At 66.4% G+C, this 22687-nt stretch overlaps 2 protein-coding genes across 2 annotated transcripts; both read right to left on the bottom strand.

Annotated features, from left to right (window-relative positions):
* Positions 1-289: 289 nt before the first annotated feature.
* LOC128851476 (microtubule-actin cross-linking factor 1, isoforms 6/7-like) lies at positions 290-14819 on the bottom strand. Its single transcript, XM_054060580.1, has 15 exons — positions 14522-14819; positions 10539-10698; positions 9224-9421; positions 7882-8019; positions 7137-7280; positions 6845-7033; positions 5796-5910; positions 5446-5621; positions 4337-4499; positions 3470-3624; positions 2503-2577; positions 2067-2184; positions 1715-1884; positions 1531-1630; positions 290-640 (listed from the first exon to the last, which is right to left on the bottom strand). The coding sequence occupies exons 1-15, from the start codon at positions 14770-14772 to the stop codon at positions 432-434; spliced, it is 2361 nt and encodes a 786-aa protein (XP_053916555.1). The 5' UTR covers positions 14773-14819; the 3' UTR covers positions 290-431.
* A 1015-nt stretch (positions 14820-15834) lies between these two features.
* On the bottom strand, positions 15835-22687 carry LOC128851478 (microtubule-actin cross-linking factor 1, isoforms 6/7-like). The gene is made up of 10 exons (XM_054060585.1): positions 22676-22687; positions 20271-20375; positions 20075-20194; positions 19757-19912; positions 18738-18938; positions 18557-18661; positions 17509-17862; positions 17145-17363; positions 16037-16159; positions 15835-15924 (listed from the first exon to the last, which is right to left on the bottom strand). The coding sequence occupies exons 1-10, from the start codon at positions 22685-22687 to the stop codon at positions 15835-15837; spliced, it is 1485 nt and encodes a 494-aa protein (XP_053916560.1).

Genomic DNA, 22687 nt, shown 5'->3' on the forward strand with positions numbered 1-22687 from the left:
CGCAATGCAGCGCTGCATGGGAGCGGTCCCCATGCATGCGGTGTCGGAGCAGCGCCGCATCCGCTGCAGCCCTGGGGATGCATCCAATGCAATGCAGCGACGCAGTGGAGGAGCTGCAGCGTTGCAGCCTTCGCCAACTGCAGCAGCGCTGATTTGGGCCATGCGGCTGCAGCGGCTGCAGCACAGACGGACAGACAGACAGGAGGGAAAGGACTCCGCTCTTTATTGCAGCTGCAGCGGCTGCAGGGACCCCCCGGGGGTGGCTGCAGCGCATGCACGCGCAGCGCGGACTGTGGGGAGAGCACCAGGAGCAGCGCTGCAGCCGCTGCAGGGGGCGACGGGGCAGCGTCGCTGAGTGCATGCAACCGCTGCAGCCGCCCCTGAGGCATCGCTGCAGCTGCGGGACGTCCAGGCTGCTGCAGGGCTGCGCCTCAGCTGCGGCTGCAGGATGCATCGGGCTCAGCTGGCGGCTGCGGGGCGCTCGCGGTCGACGCTGCAGCGGTGGGGGCTGCATGGGGGCTGCTGGGGGGAGGGGAGGGCTGCCCGGAGCTCTGCAGGGAATGCGGCTGCAGCGATGCTGAAGAGGCGGCCGAGGGGGAGGAGCTGCGGCGCTGCAGCGGGGGGGAAGCGTCGGGAGGCTCTGCAACGATAGAGCTGCGGCTGCAACACGGGGCAGGGAGCACTGCAGCCCTGCAGCTCAGGGGCCTCTGCGACCGCTGCATGCAGCCCTGCAGCCCAGGGACCCCTGCAGCCCTATGGCACAGGCCGGTTGCAGCTGCTGCATGCAGCCCTGCACCACAGCGACCTCTGCAACCACTGCATGCAGCCCTGCAGCCCAGGGACCCCTGCAACGGCTGCACGCAGCCCTGCAGCATGGTCAGGTTGCAACTGCTGTGTGCAGCCTTGCAGTACAGGGAACCCTGCAGCCCCATGGCATGGGTCGGTTGCAGCCACTGCATGCAACCCTACACCACAGGGACCTCTGCAACCGCTGCATGCAGCCCTGCAGCCCAGGGACACCTGCAGCTGCATGGCACAGGCCGGTTGCAACCGCTGCATGCAGCCCTGCACCACAGGGACCTCTGCAACTGCTGCATGCAGCCCTGCAGCCCTGCAGCATGGTCAGGTTGCAACTGCTGTGTGCAGCCCTGCAGTACAGGGAACCCTGCAGCCCCATGGCATGGGTCAGTTGCAGCTGCTGCATGCAGCCCTGCACCACAGGGACCTCTGCAACGGCTGCATGCAGCCCTGCAGCCCAGGGACCCCTGCAGCCCTGCAGCCCGGGCCGGTTGCATCCGCTGCATGCAGCCCTGCACCACAGGGACCTCTGCAACCGCTGCATGCAGCCCAGGGACCCCTGCAGCCCTGCAGCCTGGGCTGGTTGCAGCCAATGCATGCAGCCCTGCAGCCCTGCAGCCCGGTCAGGTTGCAACCGCTGCATCCCCACCGCACAGGACCCCCCGCATCTGCACGGGACGCGCAGATTGCAGCCGTTGCACGCAGTTCCCCCCCCCGCCGTCGCATCCCCACCTGCGGGCGCAGCCGGGAGCTGCAGGTCGGCGCCGCGGTGCAGCAGAGAGCTGCGGGAGTGGCAGCAGCGATCGCCGGAGCGCGTCCGCCGCAGCACCGACTGCCGAGGAGAGAAGCTCAGAGGCTGCAGCGGCGGTTGCAGCAGCTGCAGCGAGGCCGGGGGGTGTCTACAGCTCTCCGCTACCTTCCTGGCTGCGGGGCTGCACGGCGCAGAGGCGCTGCTGCTGCAGAGGCTGAGGCTGGAGTTGGAGCGGCTGCGCTGCGGCGATGCATTGGCGCTGCATTTGGCTGCGGCGGCGCAGCCGTCGCCTCCCCAGTACTTCTCGTTGATCTTCAGGTTGGTCCTTCCCTTCACTGCAGCGACAGCGCTGCTGCAGCTGCTGCAACGCTGCGGCTCCGCTCCACCGAGCGCAGCCGCCCCGCAGCGACGCTGCAGCCGCGCAGGGGGGCGGTGGTGCAAATGGCTTGGGGGGAGGGGAGGGGGGGTTCGGGGGATGCATGCATGCATGCATGCGGCGCTGCAGCCCCGCACGCACCTCGGCAGGGGTCGTTCTTAACCAGGAACTCATCGAGCGCAATCCATCCGCCGCCCACGCGCACCATCAGCGTGCTGCGCAGCAGCCGCACCATCCGCAGCTGCTGCGACTCTCCGAACTGCAGCGGAATGGGGGGGGGAATGCAACGGATGCCCTCAGAGCTGCGCCTGCAGCTCCTGCAGCCAACCCTGCAGCCTGGGTTGCATGCAGGGAGGAAGTGGGGGCGCTGCAACGCTGCAGCGTGCAGGCGGGGGCAGGGGAATGCGGGGATGCTGCAGCGCTGCAGCCTCTCGCTGCAGTCAGAGCTGCAGGGGAGGGGGTACAGAGCTGCAGGGAGGCTGCAGGACACGAGGCTGCAGCTTCTCTCCCTGCAGCACATGCAGAGCTGCTAAGGGGGGGGGGGAACTGCGTGGGCTGCATGCGTTGCGTCTCTCACCCGGTAGCGGTTGGCGCTGATTTGCTCCACGTGGAAGCGTTTGGCGCAGCTGCACTGCGACACCTGGCGCCTCACCTGCGGGCGCAGCAGCGGTGCTCCCCTCAGCATTGCGGCGCAGCCCCAGCGGGCGCTGCAGCTCCCCATGCATGCATTGTGGCCCCTGATGCACCCGCTGCAGCTCCTCATGCATCACAGCTCCCCGTGCACTGCAGTTCTCCATGCACCACAGCTCCCCATGCAGCCACTGCAGCCCCTGATGCACTGCAGCTCCCCATGTACCCACTGCAGCCCCTGATGCACTGCAGCTCCCCATGCACCCACTGCAGCCCCTGATGCACTGCAGCTCCCCATGCAGCACTGCAGCTCCCTATGCACCCACTGCAGCACCCACATGCAGCACCGCAGCTCCCCATGCACCTGCTGCAGCCCCTGATGCACCCACTGCAGCTCCCCATGCACCCCCTGCAGCCCCTGATGCACTGCAGCTCCCTATACACCCACTGCAGCTCCCCCATGCACTGCAGCTCCCCCTGCACCACAGCCCCTCCCATGCACCCACTGCAGCTCTCCATGCAGCCTCTGCAGCTCCTCATGCATCACAGCTCCCCGTGCACTGCAGCTCTCCATGCACTGCGGCTCCCCCTGCACCCACTGCAGCCCCTGATGCGCTGCAGCTCCCCCTGCATTGCAGCTCCCCCTGCACCCACTGCAGCTCCTTCATGCACTGCAGCTCCTCATGCATCGCAGCTCTCCATGCACTGCAGCTCCCCCATGCACCAAGGCTCCCCATGCACCTGCTGCAGCTCCTCATGCATCACAGCTCCCCATGCGCTGCAGCTCCTTCATGCACTGCAGCTCCCCATGCAGCCACTGCAGCCCCTGATGCATCGCAGCTCCCCATGCGCTGCGGCTCCCCATGCAGCCACTGCAGCTCCCCCATGCATTGCAGCTCCCCGCTGCGCCGTACCTCGTCCCGGATGCTGTCGGCGTCAGCGCAGCGCCGCAGGGCGTCGCGGTTGGGGTGCAGCGCGCTGACGAACTCGCAGTAATCGATGAAGCCGTCGCCGTTGAGGTCGAAGCTGCGCGCAACCGCCGCCGCCTCCAGCGCAGTGGTGGGGAACGCTGCGGGGGTGCAATGGGCACTGTTGGGTAGGGGGCAGCGCTGCAGCTGCGGCTGCAGCTGGGGAGGGCTCAGCATGCAGCTATGGAGCCTCCCGGCACAATGCAACGCTGCAGCTGCAGCTGGGAAGCGGTCTGCATGCAGCTATGGAGCCTCCTGGCAGGATGCAATGCTGCAGCTGCAGCTGTGGAGGGCTCAGCATGCAGCAATGGAGCCTCCTGGCAGGATGCAACGCTGCAGCTGCAGCAGGGGAGGGGTCACCATGCAGCTACAGAGCCTCCCAGCACGATGCAACGCTGCAGCTGCAGCTGGGAAGGGGGTACCATGCAGCCATGAGGCCTCCCAGCAGGATGCAACACTGCAGCTGCAGCAGGGGAGGGCTCAGCATGCAGCTATGGAGCCTCCCGGCAGGATGCAGCGCTGCAGCTGCAGCTGGGAAGCGGACTGCATGCAGCTATGAGGTCTCCCGACACAATGCAGTGCTGCGGCTGCAGCTGGGGAGGGCTCAGCATGCAGCTATGGAGCCTCCCAGCACGATGCAGTGCTGCAGCTGCAGCTGGGAAGGGGTCTGCATGCAGCTATGGAGCCTCCTGTCAGGATGCAACGCTGCAGCTGCAGCTGGGAAGGGGTCTGCATGCAGCCATGAGGTCTCCCAGCATGATGCAACGCTGCAGCTGCAGCAGGGGAGGGGTCTGCATGCATGCATCGACGCACTGGATGCGAGGAGGGCGTCGCTGAAGTGTCGCAGAGCGACGCGGCCGTGGTGGTTGCGGTCGATGGTGCGGAAGACGTCGAGGGCGCGCGCTTTGCTCTGCGCCATCCACTGCAGGAAACGACGCCGCCACTGCGCCACCTCAAAGCGCGAGAACTCCTCCACCTGCGGAGCAGCGCAGCATCAGTGCCGCGCAGGGCATGCGACGGCCACCAAAGGCACCGAGGGGGGTGATGCAGCTAAATGCATGCAACCAGCCCTGACTGCAGGGATGCAGCCAAAGGGATGCAACGAGTGCTGCCTGCAGGGGTGCAGCCAAAGGGATTCAACCAGTTCTGCATGCAGGGATGCATCCTGGTGCATGCAACCAGCCCTGACTGCAGGGCTGCAGCCAAATGGATGCAATGATCCCTGACTGCAGGAATGCATCCAGATGCATGCAACCAACAGACTCTGCAGAGCTGCAGCCAAAGGGATGCAATGAGCCCTGACTGAAGGGATGCAACAGCCCCTTCCTGCAGGGCTGCAGCCAAAGGGATGCAACAGCTCCTGCCTGCAGGGGTGCAGCCAAATGCATGCAACCAACAGACCCCACAGAGCTGCAGCCAAAGGGCTGCAATGAGCCCTGACTGCAGGGATGCAGCCAAACACATGCAACCAGCTCTGCCTGCAGGGCTGCAACAGCCCTTTCCTGCAGGGCTGCAGCCAAAGGGCTGCAACGAGTCCTGACTGCGGGGATGCAGCCAAATGCATGCAATCAGTGTTGTTTGCAACAACACTGGGCTGCAGCAGCTGCTGCCTGCAAGGATGATGCAGCTAAAGGGATGCAACGAGCCCTGACTGCAGAGTGCAACAGCTCCTGCCCGCGGGGATGCAGCCCGATGCATGCAACCAACAGACCCTGCAGAGCTGCAGCCAAAGAGCTGCAACAGCTCCTGCCTGCGGGGCTGCAGCCAAAGGGATGCAATGAGCCCTGACTGCAGGGATGGAACAGCTGCTGCCTGCAGGGCTGCAGCCAGATGCATGCAACCAACAGACCCTGCAGGGGGCTGCATGCAGATGGCTGCATTTCCCTCCCGCTCCCCCCATGCATCAGGGGCTGCAGGTGTACCTCGCGCAGGCGCTGCAGCGCCGTCTCCAGGCGGTACTGCCGGTCGAGCGCCGTCAGCCAGAGCTGCTGCCAGCGGTGCAGCAGTTGCGCCGCCTGCGTCGTCGACGCAGGAGGCTCCGACCCTTCCGGCGGCTGCGACGCTGCGCCCTGCGCCTTCCCCGTGCTGCTGCGGCGCCCTGCGGGGAAGCAGCAACAATGCAGCTCAGGCGGCTGCAATGCAGCTGCAGCTGCTGTGATGCAGTTGGAGCTGCTGCGATGCAGTTGGAGCTGCTGCGATGCAGCTTGGGGTGCACCAAGGATGCAGCTGGAGCTGCAGGGTTGCAGTAGGAGCTGCAGCGGGGGAGGCTCACGCGTGCCGGGGCGTCGGGTGGGCGTCGTCGGCAGCTCCGCAGCCGTCCTGCGTTTGCAGCTCTTGGTGAAGCGCTGCACCTCGGGCTCTTTGCGGTTCAGCTCCTCCACGAAGACCTGCGGCGATGCAGCCCCGATGCAGCCACCACGGGAAGGGGGGGGGTGGTCCTGCAGCAGCTGAGCTGCAGCTGTGCATGGAATGTGCTGCTGCATGCATGAGCGGCTGCACTCGGGCTGTGGCTGCAGCTGTGCATGGAAGGCGCTGCAGCTGCTGCATGCATGAGCTGCAGCAGAGCTGCTGTGGTGCTCAGCCTGCGGTTGCTGGTGTGCATGGAAGATGCTGCAGGTGCAGCCATGCATGTAAGGCTCTACTATGCTGCTTTGTGCATGAGCTGCTGCAAAGCTGCTGCACTCAGGCTGCAGCTGCTGGTGTGCAGGAAAGGTCATGTTGTGTTCGTGCATGCATGAGCTGCAGTTCTCAGGTTGCAGCTGCAGCCATGCATGTAAGGAGCTGCTATGCTGCTTCATGCACGAGCTGCAGCAGAGCCACTGCATTCCGGCTGCAGCTGCTGCATGGGTTGAATGCACTGCTGTGTGCATGAGCTGCTGCAAAGCTGCAGCCCATGCATGCAGCAGCTGGTGGTGCGAAGGAATGGTCCTGCTGTGTTCATGCATGCACAAGCTGCAGCTCTCAGGCTGCAGCTGCAGCTGCTGCATGGAAGGTGCTGCAGCTGCTGCATGGATGCGATGAGCTGCTGCATGCATGAGCTGCTGCAAAGCTGCTGAGCTCAGGCTGCAGCAGGTGGTGTGCGTGAAAGGAGCTGCAGCTGCAGCCATGCATGAAAGGAGCTGCTAATCTGCTTCATGCATGAGCTGCTGCATTGATGCTGCTGCAGCAGCATGCATGAGAGCTCCTGCAGCTGCTGGGAGGGCTATTTAAGCTGCTGCAGGTGCATGCAGGGGCTGCAGCACATCCGCTGCATTCCAGCACCAACGAACCCCCCCTGCAGCTGCAGCCATGCATGAAAGTCCGCGTCGCCTTCCTCCTCACCGCGTGCTGCGCGCTGAGCTCCTGCAGCTCCTGCAGCTCCTGGGGCAGTGCCTCGCGCTGCCGCAGCTCCAACGCCTCCTCGGCGGCGGCGATCCAATCCAGCAGCTGCGACAGCTCCTCCCGCTCCGCCGCATGCGCCGCAGCCCTCGCCCGCAGCCGCTCCGCCTCCTGCTGCGACCACCTCTGCACCTGCAGCACCCGCAGCTCTTCACCACCTCCGCCTGCGCTGCCGCTGCTGCTGGGTTGCATGCATGCATGCAATTGCTGCAGGTGCGGCTGCGGCTGCTCTGACCTCGCGGAAGCGGCCGTCGGCGGCGTCGATGCAGGAGCGGACGGCGACGGCGGCGTCGGGGTGAGAGGCGCTCAGGATGGCGTCGCCCAACGACGCGATGCATTCCAGCTCCAACTGCTGGCACTGCAGCGACTGCTGCAGCTCCTGCGGGGGGGGGGAGGGAGGGAAGCAGCTGCAGGGAAATAGCTCCTCCCCCCCCCCCCCTTGCCAATGCATGCTCGGTGCATGCAGGAGTGGCTTCCCTGCAGCTCGGGGTGCATGGAGTGCAATACGGCTGAGTTGCAGCTCCTGCACCTCAATGCATGGTTGGTGCATGTGGGACTGGCTTCCCTGCAGCTCAGGGTGCATTGAGTGCACTATGGCTGCATTGCAGCCCCTGCAGCTTGCAGCATGCACCAGTGCTGCACATCACAGCCTCCCTGCAGCTCGGGGTGCATTGAGTGCACTATGGCTGCGTTGCAGCTGTTGCACCTCAATGCATGCTCGATGCATCCAGGAGCGGCTTCCCTGCAGCCAGGAGCGTGCAGAGAGGCCGATGCCGCTGCATTGCAGCTCCTGCCCCTCGCTGCATGCAGCGGCGCTGCAAGGAGAGACCCCCGCCTGCAGCTGAAAACTTTGCAGTGATGAGAAGCTGCAACCCCTGCAGCTCTGCGCTGGGGCTGCAGAGCTGCTGCAGGGGCGCAGCACCTGCACCGAGCTGCATGCACTGCTCCGGACATGCGCTTGCATTCCTGCAGGGCCCCACCTGCAGCGCATTCTGCCTCTCCTGCAGCGCCGCCTCATCCTCATCGTCGTCGTCATTGCATGCGTTGAGCTGCAGGGCGCGCTCAGCGTCGTCGAGGCGCTGCAGGAACGACTGCGACAGCGACCGGAACTCCTCCGCCTGCAGCAGCGCAGGGACACGCTCAGTGCCATGTGATGCAGCTCACACGCCATGCAATGCATCGCCCCATGCACCTCCCTGCAGCGCAGCTCCCACCCCACGCAATGCATTGTTCCCATGCACCCCTGCAGTGTAGCTCCCACCCCATGCAACGCATCACTCCCCATGCATCGCCCCATGCATCACAGCTCCCACCCCATGCAATGCATCGCCCCATGCACCTCCCTGCGGCGCAGCTCCCACCCCATGCAATGCATCGCCCCATGCACCTCCGTGCAGCGCAGCTCCCACCCCATGCAACGCATCGCCCCATGCATCGCCCTGCAGTGCAGCTCCCACCCCATGCAATGCATCACTCCCCATGCAGCTCCCACCCTGTGCAATGCATTGCTCCCATGCATCACCCTGCGGCGCAGCTCCCACCCCATGCGATGCATCGCTCCCATGCAGCTCCCTGCATCACAGCTCCCACCCATGCAATGCATCACTCCCATGCATCGCCCCGCAGCGCAGCTCCCACCAATGCGATGCATCACTCCCATGCATCGCCCCATGCACCGCAGCTCCCACCAATGCGATGCATCACTCCCATGCATCGCCCCATGCACCGCAGCTCCCACCCCATGCAATGTGTCACCCCATGCACCGCCCCGCAGCGCAGCTCCCACCCCATGCAATGCATCACTCCCCATGCACCTCCCATGCAGCGCAGCTCCCACCCCATGCAATGCATCGCTCCCATGCATCGCCCCATGCATCACAGCTCCCACACCACACAATGCATCACCCCATGCACCTCCCATGCAGCGCAGCTCCCACCCCATGCAATGCATCACTCCCCATGCAGCTCCCTGCAGCGCAGCTCCCACCCCATGCAATGCATCACTCCCGATGCATCGCCCCATGCAGCGCAGCTCCCCATGCAATGCATCACTCCCATGCACCTCCCTGCAGTGCAGCTCCCACCCCATGCAATGCATCACGCCCCATGCAGCTCCCACCCCATGCAATGCAATACTCCCCATGCATCACCCCATGCAGCGCAGCTCCCACCCCATGCGATGCATCACTCCCCATGCAGCTCCCACCCTATGCAATGCCTCACTCCACATGCACTGCACTGCAGTGCAGCTCCCACCCCATGCAATGCATCGCTCCCATGCACCGCCCTGCAGCGCAGCTCCCACCCCATGCAGTGCCCCACCTGCCGCAGCGCCTCCTGCAGCCGCGCCTGCCTGCAGACGGAGAGGCTGCAGACGCGGTCCCAGCGGGCGCTCAGCTCCTCCATTTGCCGCTGCAGCCACTGCGCGTCGGCGCTGCAGCTGCCGCCCGTCAGCTCCCGCAGCGACCGCTTCAGCATCCGCATGCAGCCGGCGCGCTCGCCCAGCTCCTTCTGCAACACCTGCAGCGGCATGCATGGAGGGGGGTGTGTGTTGTTGCAGCACGCTGCATGCAACCGCTTAGCGTAGAGGGCACCTGTGCAGCTCCGGGGGCTGCAGCAGCGGTGGGAGGTGTTGCATGTGGCTGCAGGGGAAGAGCTGCATCTTCTATGGGGAGGGGTGGGGCTGCTGCAGGGGTTGATGCAGCAGCTGCTGCAGAAAGTGCAGCTCGCATTGGCCTCTGCTGCAGCTCCTGCAGCCTTTGCAGCACACAGGGGGTGCAGCAGCTGCTGCAGAACCTGCAGCTCTCAGGGGAGGGTGCAGCGCCCCCTGCAGGGCTGCTGCGCTTCTGCAGGGGCTGCTGCATGGCTGCGTGGGGATGGAGTCAATGCAGCAGCTGCTGCAGATCCTGCAGCTCGCATTGGCCTCTGCAGCAGCTTCTGCAGCCCTTGCAGCTCAGCGGCGCTGCCGCAGGGGTTCATGCATGGGCTGCTGCAAGGGCTGATGCAGCAGCTGCTGCAGAACCTGCAGCTCCCGGGGGCTCCTGCAGGGCTCGAGGGGGGTGTGGTTGTGATGCAGCGGCTGCTGCAGCCCTTGCAGCTCCCTGGGGCTGCTGCAGGTTTTGAGGGGGGCTCTGGTTGTGATGCAGCAGCTGCAGCAGCCCTTGCAGCTTTCTGGTGCTGCTGCAGGCACTGCTGCAGGGGTTTGGGGGATATGGTTGTGATGCAGCAGCAGCTGCAGCCGTTGCAGCTCTCTGGCGCTGCCGCAGGGGTTGGGGGCTCTGGTTGTGATGCTGCAGCTGCTGCAGCTCTTGCAGCTCTCTGGTGCTGCCGCAGGCGCTGCTGCAGGGTTTGGGGAGGTGTGTGTGGTTGCAATGCAGCAGCAGCTGCAGCTCTTGCAGCTCTCCACCGCTGCTGCAGGCTTCGAGGGGCTCTGGGTGCGATGCAGTGGCTGCTGCAGCTCTTGCAGCTCACAGGGGCCACTGCTGCAGCTGCAGCAGCAGTTTGGGGGGCTCTGAGTTCGATGCAGCTGCAGCTGCAGCTCTTGCAGCTCTCTGGCGCTGCTGCAGGTCCCTTCGCAGCCCCCTCTTTCCCACCCCCCCCGCGTTGCATTGCATGCATCGGTGCATGCGGCGCCCACCTTGTGTTTGTGGATGAGCTCTGCGACGCGGTCGCAGTCTCCGCCGAGGGCTGCGTCGTCGCTGAGCTGCGGCTCTGCGCCGTCCAACCACTCGTGCAGCGCCTGCAGCGCCTCCGCAACGCGGCCCGAAAGCAGCAGACGCTCCTCCAACCGACGCAGCCTGCGGCCGCGCAGCACCGTCGCATCCCAGCGCCTCCCAGCGCCTCCCAGTGCCTCCCAGTGCCCTCCCAGTGCCTCCCAGGGCCTCCCAGTGCCTCCCAGTGCCCTCCCAGTGCATCCCAGTGCCCTCCCAGTGCCTCCCAGTGCCTCCCAGTGCCCTCCCAGTGCCTCCCAGTGCCCTCCCAGTGCCCCCCAGTGCCCTCCCAGTGCCTCCCAGTGCCCTCCCAGGGCCTCCCAGTGCCTCCCAGTGCCCTCCCAGTGCATCCCAGTGCCTCCCAGTGCCTCCCAGTGCCCTCCCAGTGCCTCCCAGTGCCTCCCAGTGCTTCCCAGTATCACCCAGTGCCTCCCAGTGCCCTCCCAGTGATTTCCCAGTGCCTCCCAGTGCCCTCCCAGTGCCTCCCAGTGCCTCCCAGTGCCTCCCAGTGCCGTCCCAGTGCCACCCAGTGCCTCCCAGTGCTTCCCACTGCCCTCCCAGTGCCCTCCCAGTCCCCTCCCAGGGCCTCCCAGGGCCTCCCAGTGGCTCCCAGTGCCTCCCAGTTCCCTCCCAGTGCCTCCCAGTGCATCCCAGTGCCTCCCAGTGCCCTCCCAGTGACTCCCAGGGCCTCCCAGTGCCTCCCAGTGCCCTCCCAGTGCCTCCCAATTGCTTCCCAGTGCCCTCCCAGTGCCTCCCAGTGCCTCCCAGTGCCCTCCCAGTGCCTCCCAGTGCCCTCCCAGTGCCCTCCCAGTGCCCTCCCAGTGCATCCCAGTGCCTCCCATTGCCTCCCAGTGCATCCCAGTGCCCTCCCAGTGCCTCCCAGTGCATCCCAGTGCCCTCCCAGTGCTTCCCAGTGCCCTCCCAGTCCCTCCCAGTCCCTCCCAGTGCATCCCAGTGCCTCCCAGGGCCTCCCAGGGCCTCCCAGTGGCTCCCAGTACCTCCCAGTTCCCTCCCAGTGCCTCCCAGTGCATCCCAGTGCCTCCCAGTGTCCTCCCACTGCCTCCCAGTGACTCCCAGTGCCCTCCCAGTGCCTCCCAGTGCCCTCCCAGTGCCTCCCAGTGTCCTCCCACTGCCTCCCAGTGCCTCCCAGTGGCCTCCCAGTGACTCCCAGTGCCCTCCCAGTGCCTCCCAGTGCCTCCCAGTGCCTCCCAGTGCCTCCAAGTGCCTCCCAGTGCCCTCCCAGTGCATCCCAGTGCCCTCCCAGTCCCTCCCAGTGCCTCCCATTGCCTCCCAGTGCATCCCAGTGCCCTCCCAGTGCCTCCCAGTGCCTCCCAGTGCCCTCCCAGTGCCTCCCAGTGCCCTCCCAGTGCCTCCCAGTGCCTCCCAGTGCCTCCCAGTGCCTCCCAGTGCCCTCCCAGTGCCTCCCAGTGCCTCCCAGTCCCCTCCCAGTGCCTCCCAGTCCCCTCCCAGTGCCTCCCAGTGCCCTCCCAGTACCCTCCCAGTGCCTCCCAGTGCATCCCAGTGCCCTCCCAGTGCCTCCCAGTGCCTCCCACTGCCTCCCAGTGCCCTCCCAGTGCCTCCCAGTGCCTCCCAGTGCCTCCCAGTATCACCCAGTGCCTCCCAGTGCCTCCCAGTGCCCTCCCAGTGCTCCCAGTGCCCTCCCAGTGCCTCCCAGTGCCTCCCAGTGCCCTCCCAGTGCCTCCCAGTGCCTCCCAGTCCCCTCCCAGTGCCTCCCAGTCCCCTCCCAGTGCCTCCCAGTGCCCTCCCAGTACCCTCCCAGTGCCTCCCAGTGCATCCCAGTGCCCTCCCAGTGCCTCCCAGTGCCTCCCACTGCCTCCCAGTGCCCTCCCAGTGCCTCCCAGTGCCTCCCAGTGCCTCCCAGTATCACCCAGTGCCTCCCAGTGCCTCCCAGTGCCCTCCCAGTGTCTCCCAGTGCATCCCAGTCCCCTCCCAGTGCCTCCCAGTGCCCTCCCAGTGCCTCCCAGTATCACCCAGTGCCTCCCAGTGCCCTCCCAGTGCCCTCCCAGTGCTCCCAGTGCCCTCCCAGTGCCTCCCAGTGCCCTCCCAGTGCCTCCCAGTGCCTCCCAGTGCCCTCCCAGTGCCTCCCAGTCCCCTCCCAGTGCTCCCAGTGCCCTCCCAGTGCCTCCCAGTGCCTCCCAGTGCCTCCCAGTGCACTCCCAGTGCCTCCCAGTGACTCCCAGTATCACCCAGTGCGTCCCAGTGCCTCCCAGTTCCCTCCCTGTGCCTCCCAGTGATCTCCCAGTGCGTCCCAGTGCCTCCCAGTGCCTCCCAGTGCACTCCCTGTGCCTCCCAGTGATCTCCCAGTGCATCCCAGTGCATCCCAGTGCCTCCCAGTGCCTCCCAGTGCATCCCAGTGCCTCCCAGTGCACTCCCAGTGCCTCCCAGTGATCTCCCAGTGCCTCCCAGTGCATCCCAGTGCCTCCCAGTGCACTCCCAGTGCCTCCCAGTGCCCTCCCAGTGCCTCCCAGTGCCTCCCAGTGCCCTCCCAGTGCCTCCCAGTGCCTCCCAGTGCCTCCCAGTGCACTCCCAGTGCCTCCCAGTGCCCTCCCAGTGACTCCCAGTGCCTCCCAGTGCCCTCCCAGTGCCTCCCAGTGCCTCCCAGTGCCTCCCAGTTCCCTCCCAGTGACTCCCAGTGCCTCCCAGTGCCCTCCCAGTGCCTCCCAGTGCCTCCCAGTGCCTCCCAGTTCCCTCCCAGTGCTCCCAGTCCCCTTCCAGTGCTCCCAGTGTCCCTCCCAATTGCTTCCCAGTACTCCCAGTTGCTTCCCAGTGCCTCCCAGTCACCACCCAGTGCCTCCCAGTTCCCTCCCAGTGCCTCCCAGTGCCTCCCAGTGCCCTCCCAGTGCTCCCAGTCCTCTTCCAATCCTCTCCCAGTGCTCCCAGTTACCTCCCAATTGCTTCCCAGTGCCTCCCAGTTGCCTATTAATACCCTCCCAGTGCTCCCAGTCCCCTTCCAGTGCTCCCAGTATCCCTCCCAGTTGCTTCACAGTGCCTCCCAGTGCCCTCCCAGTGCCTCCCAGTCCCTCCCAGTCCCTCCCAGTCCCCTCCCAGTGCCCTCCCAGTGCCTCGCAGTGCATCCCAGTGCATCCCAGTCCCCTCCCAGTGCCTCCCAGTGCCCTCCCAGTGCTCCCAGTCCCCTTCCAGTGCTCCCATTATCCCTCCCAGTTGCTTCCCAGTGCCTCCCAGTCCCCTCCCAGTGCCTCCCAGTCCCTCCCAGTCCCTCCCAGTGCCTCCCACTCCCTCCCAGTTCCCTCCCAGTGCCTCCCAGTCCACTCCCACTGCCCTCCCAGTGCCTCCCAGTGCCTCCCAGTACTTTCCCAGTGCCTCCCAGTGCCATCCCAGTGCCTCCCAGTGCCTCCCAGTGCCTCCCAGTGCCTCCCAGTACCCTCCCAGTCCCTCCCAGTGCCTCCCAGTGCCCTCCCAGTGCCCTCCCAGTGCCTCCCAGTGTCTCCCAGTGCCTCCGAGTGCCTCCCAGTGCCCTCCCAGTCCCTCCCAGTGCCCTCCCAGTGCCTCCCAGTGACTCCCAGTATCACCCAGTGCCCTCCCAGTGCCCTCCCAGTGCCTCCCAGGGCCTCCCAGTACTCTCCCAGTGCCTCCCAGTGCCTCCCAGTGCCCTCCCAGTGATTTCCCAGTGCCTCCCAGTGCCCTCCCAGTGCCTCCCAGTGCCCCCCAGTGCCTCCCAGTTGCCTCTTAATACCCTCCCAGTCCCCTCCCAGTGCCTCCCAGTGCCTCCCAGTGCCTCCCAGTCCCTCCCAGTGCTCCCAGTGCCTCCCAGTGCCTCCCAGTGCCTCCCAGTGCACTCCCAGTGCCCTCCCAGTGCCTCCCAGTGCCCTCCCAGTGCCCTCCCAGTGCCTCCCAGTGCCTCCCAGTGCCTCCCAGTTCCCCCCCTCACCTCTCGGCTGCTCCTCCCTCCATGGTGTCCCATCTCTGCTGCAGCCGCTGCAGCTGCATTTGGAGGCCGAGGGCCTCCTCGGGGCTCTGCGTCCGCTGCCGCAGCGCTCGACCGCAGCGCAGCGCCACCTCCAGCGACGGACGCTTCCACCGCAGCAGCTTCTGCAGCGCCTGCAGCGGGGGGGAGGGGCCAGGGCCAGCATGCGGCGGCTGCAGCACAACGCGCTGCGCTTGATGCAACCCACCCGACATGCGGGATGCATTGGCGGCTGCAGCTCAGGATGCATTGGCTGCTGCAACCCAGTGTGCATTGGCTGCTGCACCGCATGATGCATTGGCTGCGAGAGCCCAGGATGCATTTGGCTGCTGCAGCCCAGCATGCATTGGCTGCAGGAGCCCCAAGAAGCATCTGCTGCAGCACAGAATGCATTGGCAGCTGCAGCCCAAGATGCATGGCTGCAGGAGCCCCAAGATGCATTACATTGGCTGCTGCAGCCAATGATGCATAGGCTGCAGGAGCCCCCGAGATGCAGCTGCTGCAGGCCAGGATGCATTGGCTGCTGCAGCACAGGGTGCATTGGCTGCTGCAGGAGCCCCCAAGATGCAGCTGCTGCAGGCCAGGATGCATTGGCTGCTGCACCGCAGGCTGCGGGAGCTCCACAATGCATCTGCCGCACCGCAGGATGCATTGGATGCTGCAGCTCAGGGTGCTTTGGCTGCAGGAGCCCCAAGATGCAGCTGCTGCAGGCCAGGGTGCAGTTGACTGCTGCAGCCCCCAAGATGCATCTGTTGCACCACAGGGTGCATTGGCTGCAGGGCTCCCAGGATGCATTGGTTCCGAGAGCCCCGAGATGCATTGGCTGCTGCAGCCCAGGATGCATTGGTGCAGGACCCCCGAGATGCATTGCATTGCCTGCAGCGCCCCCCGAGGTGCAGCTGCTGCAGCCCAGGATGCATTGGCTGCTGCAGGAGCCCCGCGATGCATTGGTGTGGGATCCCCAAGATGCATCGCGTTGGCTGCTGCACCCGATGATGCATTGGCTGCAGCCCAGGATGCATTTGGCTGCTGCAGCCCAGGATGCAGGAGCTGCAGGAGCCCCAAGATGCAGCTGCTGCACCACAGGGTGCATTGGATGCTGCAGCTCAGGGTGCATTGGCTGCAGGAGCCCCCAAGATGCAGCTGATGCAGCCCAGGATGCATTTGAGTGCTGCAGCCCCCAAGATGCAGCAGCTGCAGCCCAGGATGCAGGTGGTGCCCCCAGGGCTGCAGCTGCTGCAGCAGGGTGACGTATCCCTGCAATACTGGGGCTGCACTTAGAGCTGCATTGGTTGCATCCGGGCACGCAGGGGCTGCAGGACCCCTCGGGATGCATCTGCTGTGCCCGAGGATGCATCGGTTGCCCCCTGTGCCGCAGGGACGCTGTGGGGGCTGTGATGCAGCCTCATCTGCAGCCACCTGAGAGCCCCCTCCCCCCCCCCGCAGTTCCTGCGGTCGCTGCAGCTGCAGCTGCTGCACCTTCTGCTCCGCCAACTGCCGCTTGATCTCCTCCTGCGTGGCGGCTGCATCCGGCGGCGCCGCTGCCAGGCTGCGCTCCACCTCCTGCATCCACTCCTGCAGCAGCTGCTGTGACTCCAAGAACTGCAAGAGAATGGGGGGGGGGGGAGAGGCTGCAGGAGCTGCAGGAGCTGCAGGAGCTGCAGGAGCCCTATGCAGCAGCTGTGGGAGCTGCAAGAGCTGCAGGAGCCCCATGTGGGAGCTGCAGGAGCTGCAGGACCTGCATGCAGGAGCTGTGGGAGCTGCAGGAGCCGTGGGAGCTGCATGTAGCAGCTGCAGGAGCCCTATGTTAGAGCTGCAGGAGCTGCAGTAGCCCCATGCAGCAGCTGTGGGAGCTGCAGGAGGAGCTGCAGGAGCCCCATATTGGAGCTGTGGGAGCTGCAGGAACTGCAGAAGCCCCATCTTAGAGCTGCAGGAGCTGTAGTAGCCCCATGCAGCAGCTGTGGGAGCTGCAAGAGCTGCAGGAGCCCCGTGTGGGAGCTGCAGGAGCTGCAGGAGCCCCATATTGAAGCTGCAGGAGCTGCAGTAGCCCCATGCAGCAGCTGTGGGAGCTGCAGGAGCTGTGGGAGCTGCATGCAGGAGCTGCAGGAGCCCCATGTGGGAGCTGCAGGAGCTGCATGCAGGAGCTGCGGGACCTTGAGGAGCTGCAGGTGCCCCAGGCAGGAGCTGCAGGAGCTTCAGGAGCCCCGTGTGGGAGCTGCAGGAGCTGCAGGACCTGCATGCAGGAGCTGCAGGAGCCCCATGTTAGTGCTGCAGGAGCTGCAGTAGCCCCATGCAGCAGCTGTGGGGGCTGCAGGAGCCGCATGCTCCCTCTCCTGGAGCTGCACAATCTGCATGCCTGATCTGCGTGGCCCCTGCGGCACTGCAAGCCCCGAGGCAGCACCGCAGTCCCTGCACCGCAGCCGCATGCACCCCCATTGCAGAGAGCCGCATGCGCCCTGTGCTGCACCTCCACAGCTTCCCCCACCCCCCTTCCCCCCCCCGCACTGCTGCATTTCTGCATGCAGCTGCAGGACCTGCACCGGGACCTCACCCCCTGCATGTTGGCCGCACCACTGCAGCGCCGCACCTGTTTGCTGCGCTTCTGCAACTCCTCCAGCGCTGCGCTGCGCTCGCCCGCCCTCCGCTGCACCTTCTGCAGCCGCTCCCGCACCGTCCGCAGCACCTTCTGCACCGCAGTGCCGCTGCCGCCGCCGCCGCCGCCGCGGTTCAGCCCCTGCAGCCGAACTGCAGCCGCCTGCAGCCCCGACAGCGCCTCCGCCTGCGCCGTCGCCTCCTGCAGCAGCGCCTGCGGGCGCAGCGGGAGCCACTGGGTGCATGCAGCGCTGCAGCGGCGCAGCAGTAGGGGGTGGTGGTGGCTCAATGCAGCTGTCCCGTTGCAGCGCTGCATGCTGGCCATGCATACGTCGCATCCAGGCATGCATTGCACCTACCTTGTGCTGCTGCAGCTGCGCGTCGATGGCGTGCAGGGCGGACCCGGGCGGCGCAGGCGCTGCGAGCTGCTCCTCCGCCTCCTGCAGCCACCGCTGCAGCTCCTGCAGCGCCGCATGCAACTCGGCGGCGGCCGTTACGCCCTCGGCCAAGCGCTCCTTGCGCTGCTGCAGCTCGGCGTGCACGCTGTCCCACTTGCGCTGCAGCAGGCGCAGCGCGTGCTCGGTGCTGCTGCTGCTGCAGCTGCTGCTGCTGCTGCAGGAGTCGAGGAGGCGCTGCAGCCGCTGCTGCAGAGCGTGGAACGACGGCTCCTTCGACTCCATCTCTCTGCAGAGCTCCTGCGGCAGCGGCTGCGGCTGCAGGGATGCAGAATGCAGGGGATGCAGCCGGGAGGAGGCTGCGGGAGGAGTGGCGATGCAGCGGGGGATGCGGATGCAGCAGGAACGGGGCTGCAATGGGGCTGAGGATGCAGCGGGGACGGGGCTGCAGCATGCAGGGAGATGCAGCGGAGACGGGGATAGAGGAGGGATGCAGTGAGGATGCGGCTGCAGCGGTGCAAAGGGATGCAGCGGGGATGCAGCGGGGTCAGGGATGCGATGCGGATGAAGCTGCAGCTGAGCCAGGGCTGCAGCTGCAACCGGGATGCAACAGGGCTGCAGCATGCAAGGGGGGATGCACATGGGGCTGAGGATGCAGCAGGGACGGGGCTGCAGTGAGCAGGGCTGCAGCGGGGACCAGAATGCAACAGAGCCGCAGCGGGAGTGGGGATGCAACGGGGGTGCAGCATGCAGGGGAATGCAACAGGGACGCAGCAGGGCTGCAGCATGCAGGGGGTGTGGTGGGGCTGCAGATGCAATGGGGCTGAGGCTGCAGCAAGGATGGAGCTGCAGTGGTGCAAAGGGCTGCAGCGGAGTCAGGGATGCAACGTGGGTGAGGCTGCAGTGGAGCCAGGGCTGCAGCGGGGATCAGAATGCAGCGGGAGGGGAATGCAACAGGGGCTCAGCATGCAGGGGGATGCAGCATGGGGGCTGCAGCGTCGCATGCGCTCACCAGGTGGGCGCTGAGCTTCCCCGGGGGTTGCGCGAAGAAGAGCTGCAGCTCCCCCTCCTCCAACCACTGCAGCAGCTCCGTCATCTCCAGCGTCGCGTCCTGCACCTGCAGCACCGCCGCAGCTCAGCCGCAGCTCCCCATGCATTGCTGCCGCCGCTGCAGCTGCAGCCGAGCGCATTACCTGGCTGAGGTGGTTCTGCAGCTGCAGCTGACGGCTGTCGGCGGCGCTGCACAGCGCAGCCCAGCGCTCGCTCAGCTCCTGCAGCCGCTGATGCAGACCCTCAGCGCCGCCGTCACCACCGCTGCAGCGCTGCAGCTCCCGCCCGGCCTCCAGCACCGACTGCACCGAGCGCGCGTGCGACAGCACGTCGTTGTGCAGCACCTGCAACAGATGCAACCCCCCACGCTGTTGCATGCAGCAGCTCCGGCTGCAGCCTGCAAAGCCCTCGCTGCAGCTGCAGCCCCACTGCAAGCAGGGGAATGCAAGGGGGGCTCCAACCGCGATCTCTGATGCGATGGGGAGCTGCAGGGCTGCAGCCCCACTGCAGGCATGCAGTAGTGCAGGCAGGAGGGGGTGCAGTGGCCTCCCCGGTGTATGCAGCAGCCGTGTGCATGCAGCCCATGCATGGCTACAGCCTCGTTGTGCATGCAGTGGGCTCCTCATACGTGCAGCACATGCATGCCTGCAGCCTCCTCGTGCATGCAGCCACCTCTTTGTGCATGCAGCCCATGCATGGCTGCAGCCTCGTGCATGCAGTGGGCTCCTCATACGTGCAGCACATGCATGTCTGCGGCCTCATTGTGCATGCAGCCACCCCTTTGTGCATGCAGCCCATGCATGTCTGCGGCCTCATCGTGCATGCAGCAGCCATCTCGTGCATGCAGCCCGTGCATGCCTGCAGCCTCGTTGTGCATGCGGCAGCCTCGTTGTGCATACAGCCCATGCATATCTGCAGCCTCTTTGTGCATGCAGCAGCCTCGTGCATGCAGCACGTGCATGTTTGCAGCCTCATCGTGCATGCAGTTGCGTCTTTGTGCATGCAGCCCATGCACATCTGCAGCCTCCTGGTGCATGCAGCCCCCCAACTGCAGCCCCTTTGCCCCCCCTGCATCCACCCTGCATGCATCCCCCCCCCCATACCCCCTTCCATCCCCCGAAGTGCCGCAGCTGCATTTCCTGCACCCTCCGCGCGCTCTCACCTTGTGCTTGGCGAGCTCGATCTCGCAGCCCTGCAGGTCGGGGCGCAGCGGGACAGGGCCGTGCAGCTGCAGGGCCGCCTGCTGCAACCACTGCAGCAGCTCCTCCAGGTGGTGCTGGACGCGCCCCAAGCCCAGCAGCGACGCCTCCAGACGGTGCTGCAGCGCAACCATGCAGTGGTTGCATGGCAACGCATTCACCGCTGCACCCAGGCGACGCCGACCCGGCATGCGTCACCGCTGGGAGCTGCGGCGAGCGATGCAGCGAGCGCTACCGCCCCCCCTCAGCGCCGCATGCAGCCATGCAGCCGCCTGCAGTACCTGCCGCTGCAGCAGCTCCTCCTCCATGCGGTCGCAGCGTGTGCGGAAGGCGCTGAGGCCGCCCGGGGGCCGCAGGCTCTCGGCTTGCATGCGGCGCTGCTGCAGCTCTCGCCGCAGCTCCTGCCAAGGGTTGCAGCCATGCGACGTTGCAGCGTCGCAAGGGAGGGGGAGGGGGAGGGGGGGTTGCATTCCTCACCTGGAGGCGGTGGAGCTGCAGCTGCAGCTGCGCTGCGTCTCCTCCCCCCACCGCAACGTCGGCAGCGACGCGCGGCTCCGCCGCAGCCAACCAGCGCTGCAGCTCCTGCGCACACAGACATCCCTGCCCCACTCCTGCCCCACGGCTGCCCCACAGCTCCACCTCCCTCTGCCCCACAGCTCCCCACAGCTGCCCCAATGCTGCCCCACAGCTGCCCACATCCCCCCACTGCTGCCCCACACCTCCATCCCTGCCCCACTCCTGCCCCACAGCTGCCCCATAGCTCCTGCCCCACAGCTGCCCCAAAGCTGCCCCACAGCTCCTCCTGCCCCACAGCTGCTCCATCCCTGCCCCACACCTCCCCACAGCTGCCCCACACATCCCTCTGCCCCTGCCCCACACCTCCACAGCTGCCCCAATGCTGCCCCACAGCTGCCCCACAGCTCCCCACAGCTCCTCCTGCTCCACAGCTGCTCCATCCCTGCCCCACACCTCCCCACAGCTCCCTCTGCCCCACATCTCCCCACAGCTGCCCCAATGCTGCCCCACAGCTCCCCACACCTCCACCTCCCTCTACCCCACAGCTGCCCCACAGCTGCTCCATCCCTGCCCCACACTTCCCTGCACCTGCCCCACTCCTGCCCCACAGCTCCTGCCCCACAGCTGCCCCACTCCTGCCCCACAGCTCCCTACAGCTGCCCTGCTCCTGCCCCATAGCTCCTGCCCCACAGCTGCCCCACAGCTCCCCACAGCTCCTCCTGCCCCACAGCTGCTCCATCCCTGCCCCACACCTCCCCACAGCTCCCCACACCTCCACCTCCCTCTGCCCCACATCTCCCCACAGCTGCCTCAATGCTGCCCCACGGATTCTGCCCCACAGCTTCCCACAACTCCACCTCCCTCTGCCCCACATCTCCCCACAGCTGCCCCACAGCTCCTCCTGCCCCACAGCTGCTCCATCCCTGCCCCACAGCTGCCCCACAGCTCCTGCCCCACAGCTCCCACACCTCCACCTCCCTCTGCCCCACAGCTGCCCCACAGCTCCTGCCACACAGCTCCCCACAGCTGCCCCACAGCTGCCCCATAGCTCCCACACCTCCATCTCCCTGTGCCCCACAGCTGCCCCATCCCTGCCCCACACCTCCCCACAGCTGCCCCACACCTCCCTCCATCTCCCTCTGCCCCACATCTCCCCACAGCTGCCCCAATGCTGCCCCACAGATTCTGCCCCACAGCTGCCCCACATCTCCCCACACCTCCCTCTCCCTCTGCCCCACACCTCCATCCCTGCCCCACAGCTGCCCCACATCTGCCCCACTCCTGCCCCACACCTCCCCCATAGCTCCTGCCCCACAGCTGCCCCGCAGCTGCCCCACAGCTCCCCACTCCTGCCCCACAACTCCTTCCCCACAGCTCCCGCCCCACATCTCCCCCCACCTCCATCTCCCTCTGCCCCATAGCTGCCCCATAGGCACCCCACACCTCCCAATCCCTGCCCCATAGCCGCCCCATAGCTGCCCCATAGCCGCCCCATAGCTGCCCCATAGCCGCCCCATAGCTGCCCCATTCCTGCCCCATTCCTGCCCCATAGCCGCCCCATAGCCTCCCCATAGCCCCACATATCCCTCCATAGCTGCCCCATTCCTGCCCCATAGCCGCCCCATAGCTGCCCCATAGCCCCCCATAGCCGCCCCATAGCCCCACATAGCCCCCCATAGCCGCCCCATTCCTGCCCCATAGCTGCCCCATAGCCGCCCCATAGCCGCCCCATAGCCACCCCATAGGCCCCCATAGCCGCCCCATTCCTTCCCCATTGCTGCCCCATAGCCGCCCCATAGCTGCCCCATTCCTGCCCCATAGCTGCCCCATAGCCGCCCCATTCCTGCCCCATAGCCGCCCCATTGCTGCCCCATAGCCGCCCCATAGCCGCCCCATAGCTGCCCCATAGCTGCCCCATAGCCACCCCATTCCTGCCCCATAGCCGCCCCATAGCCGCCCCATAGCCGCCCCATAGCCCCCCGGAGCCGCTCCATAGCCACTCCATTCCTGCCCCATAGCTGCCCCATAGCCCCACATACCCCCATAGCCGCCCCATAGCCGCCCCATAGCTGCCCATAGCTGCCCCATAGCCGCCCCATTCCTGCCCCATAGCTGCCCCATAGCTGCCCCATAGCCCCCCATAGCCGCCCCATATCCCCCCCATAGCCGCCCCATAGCTGCCCCATAGCCGCTCCATAGCCGCCCCATAGCCGCCCCATAGCCCCACATAGCCCCCCATAGCCGCCCCATTCCTGCCCCATAGCTGCCCCATAGCCGCCCCATAGCCCCACATATCCCCCCATAGCCGCCCCATTCCTGCCCCATAGCTGCCCCATAGCCGCCCCATAGCCGTCCCATAGCCCCACATAGTCCCCCAT

This window comes from Cuculus canorus, chromosome 2 (genome assembly GCF_017976375.1).
Source record: "Cuculus canorus isolate bCucCan1 chromosome 2, bCucCan1.pri, whole genome shotgun sequence".
Taxonomy (NCBI): Eukaryota; Metazoa; Chordata; class Aves; order Cuculiformes; family Cuculidae; genus Cuculus; species Cuculus canorus.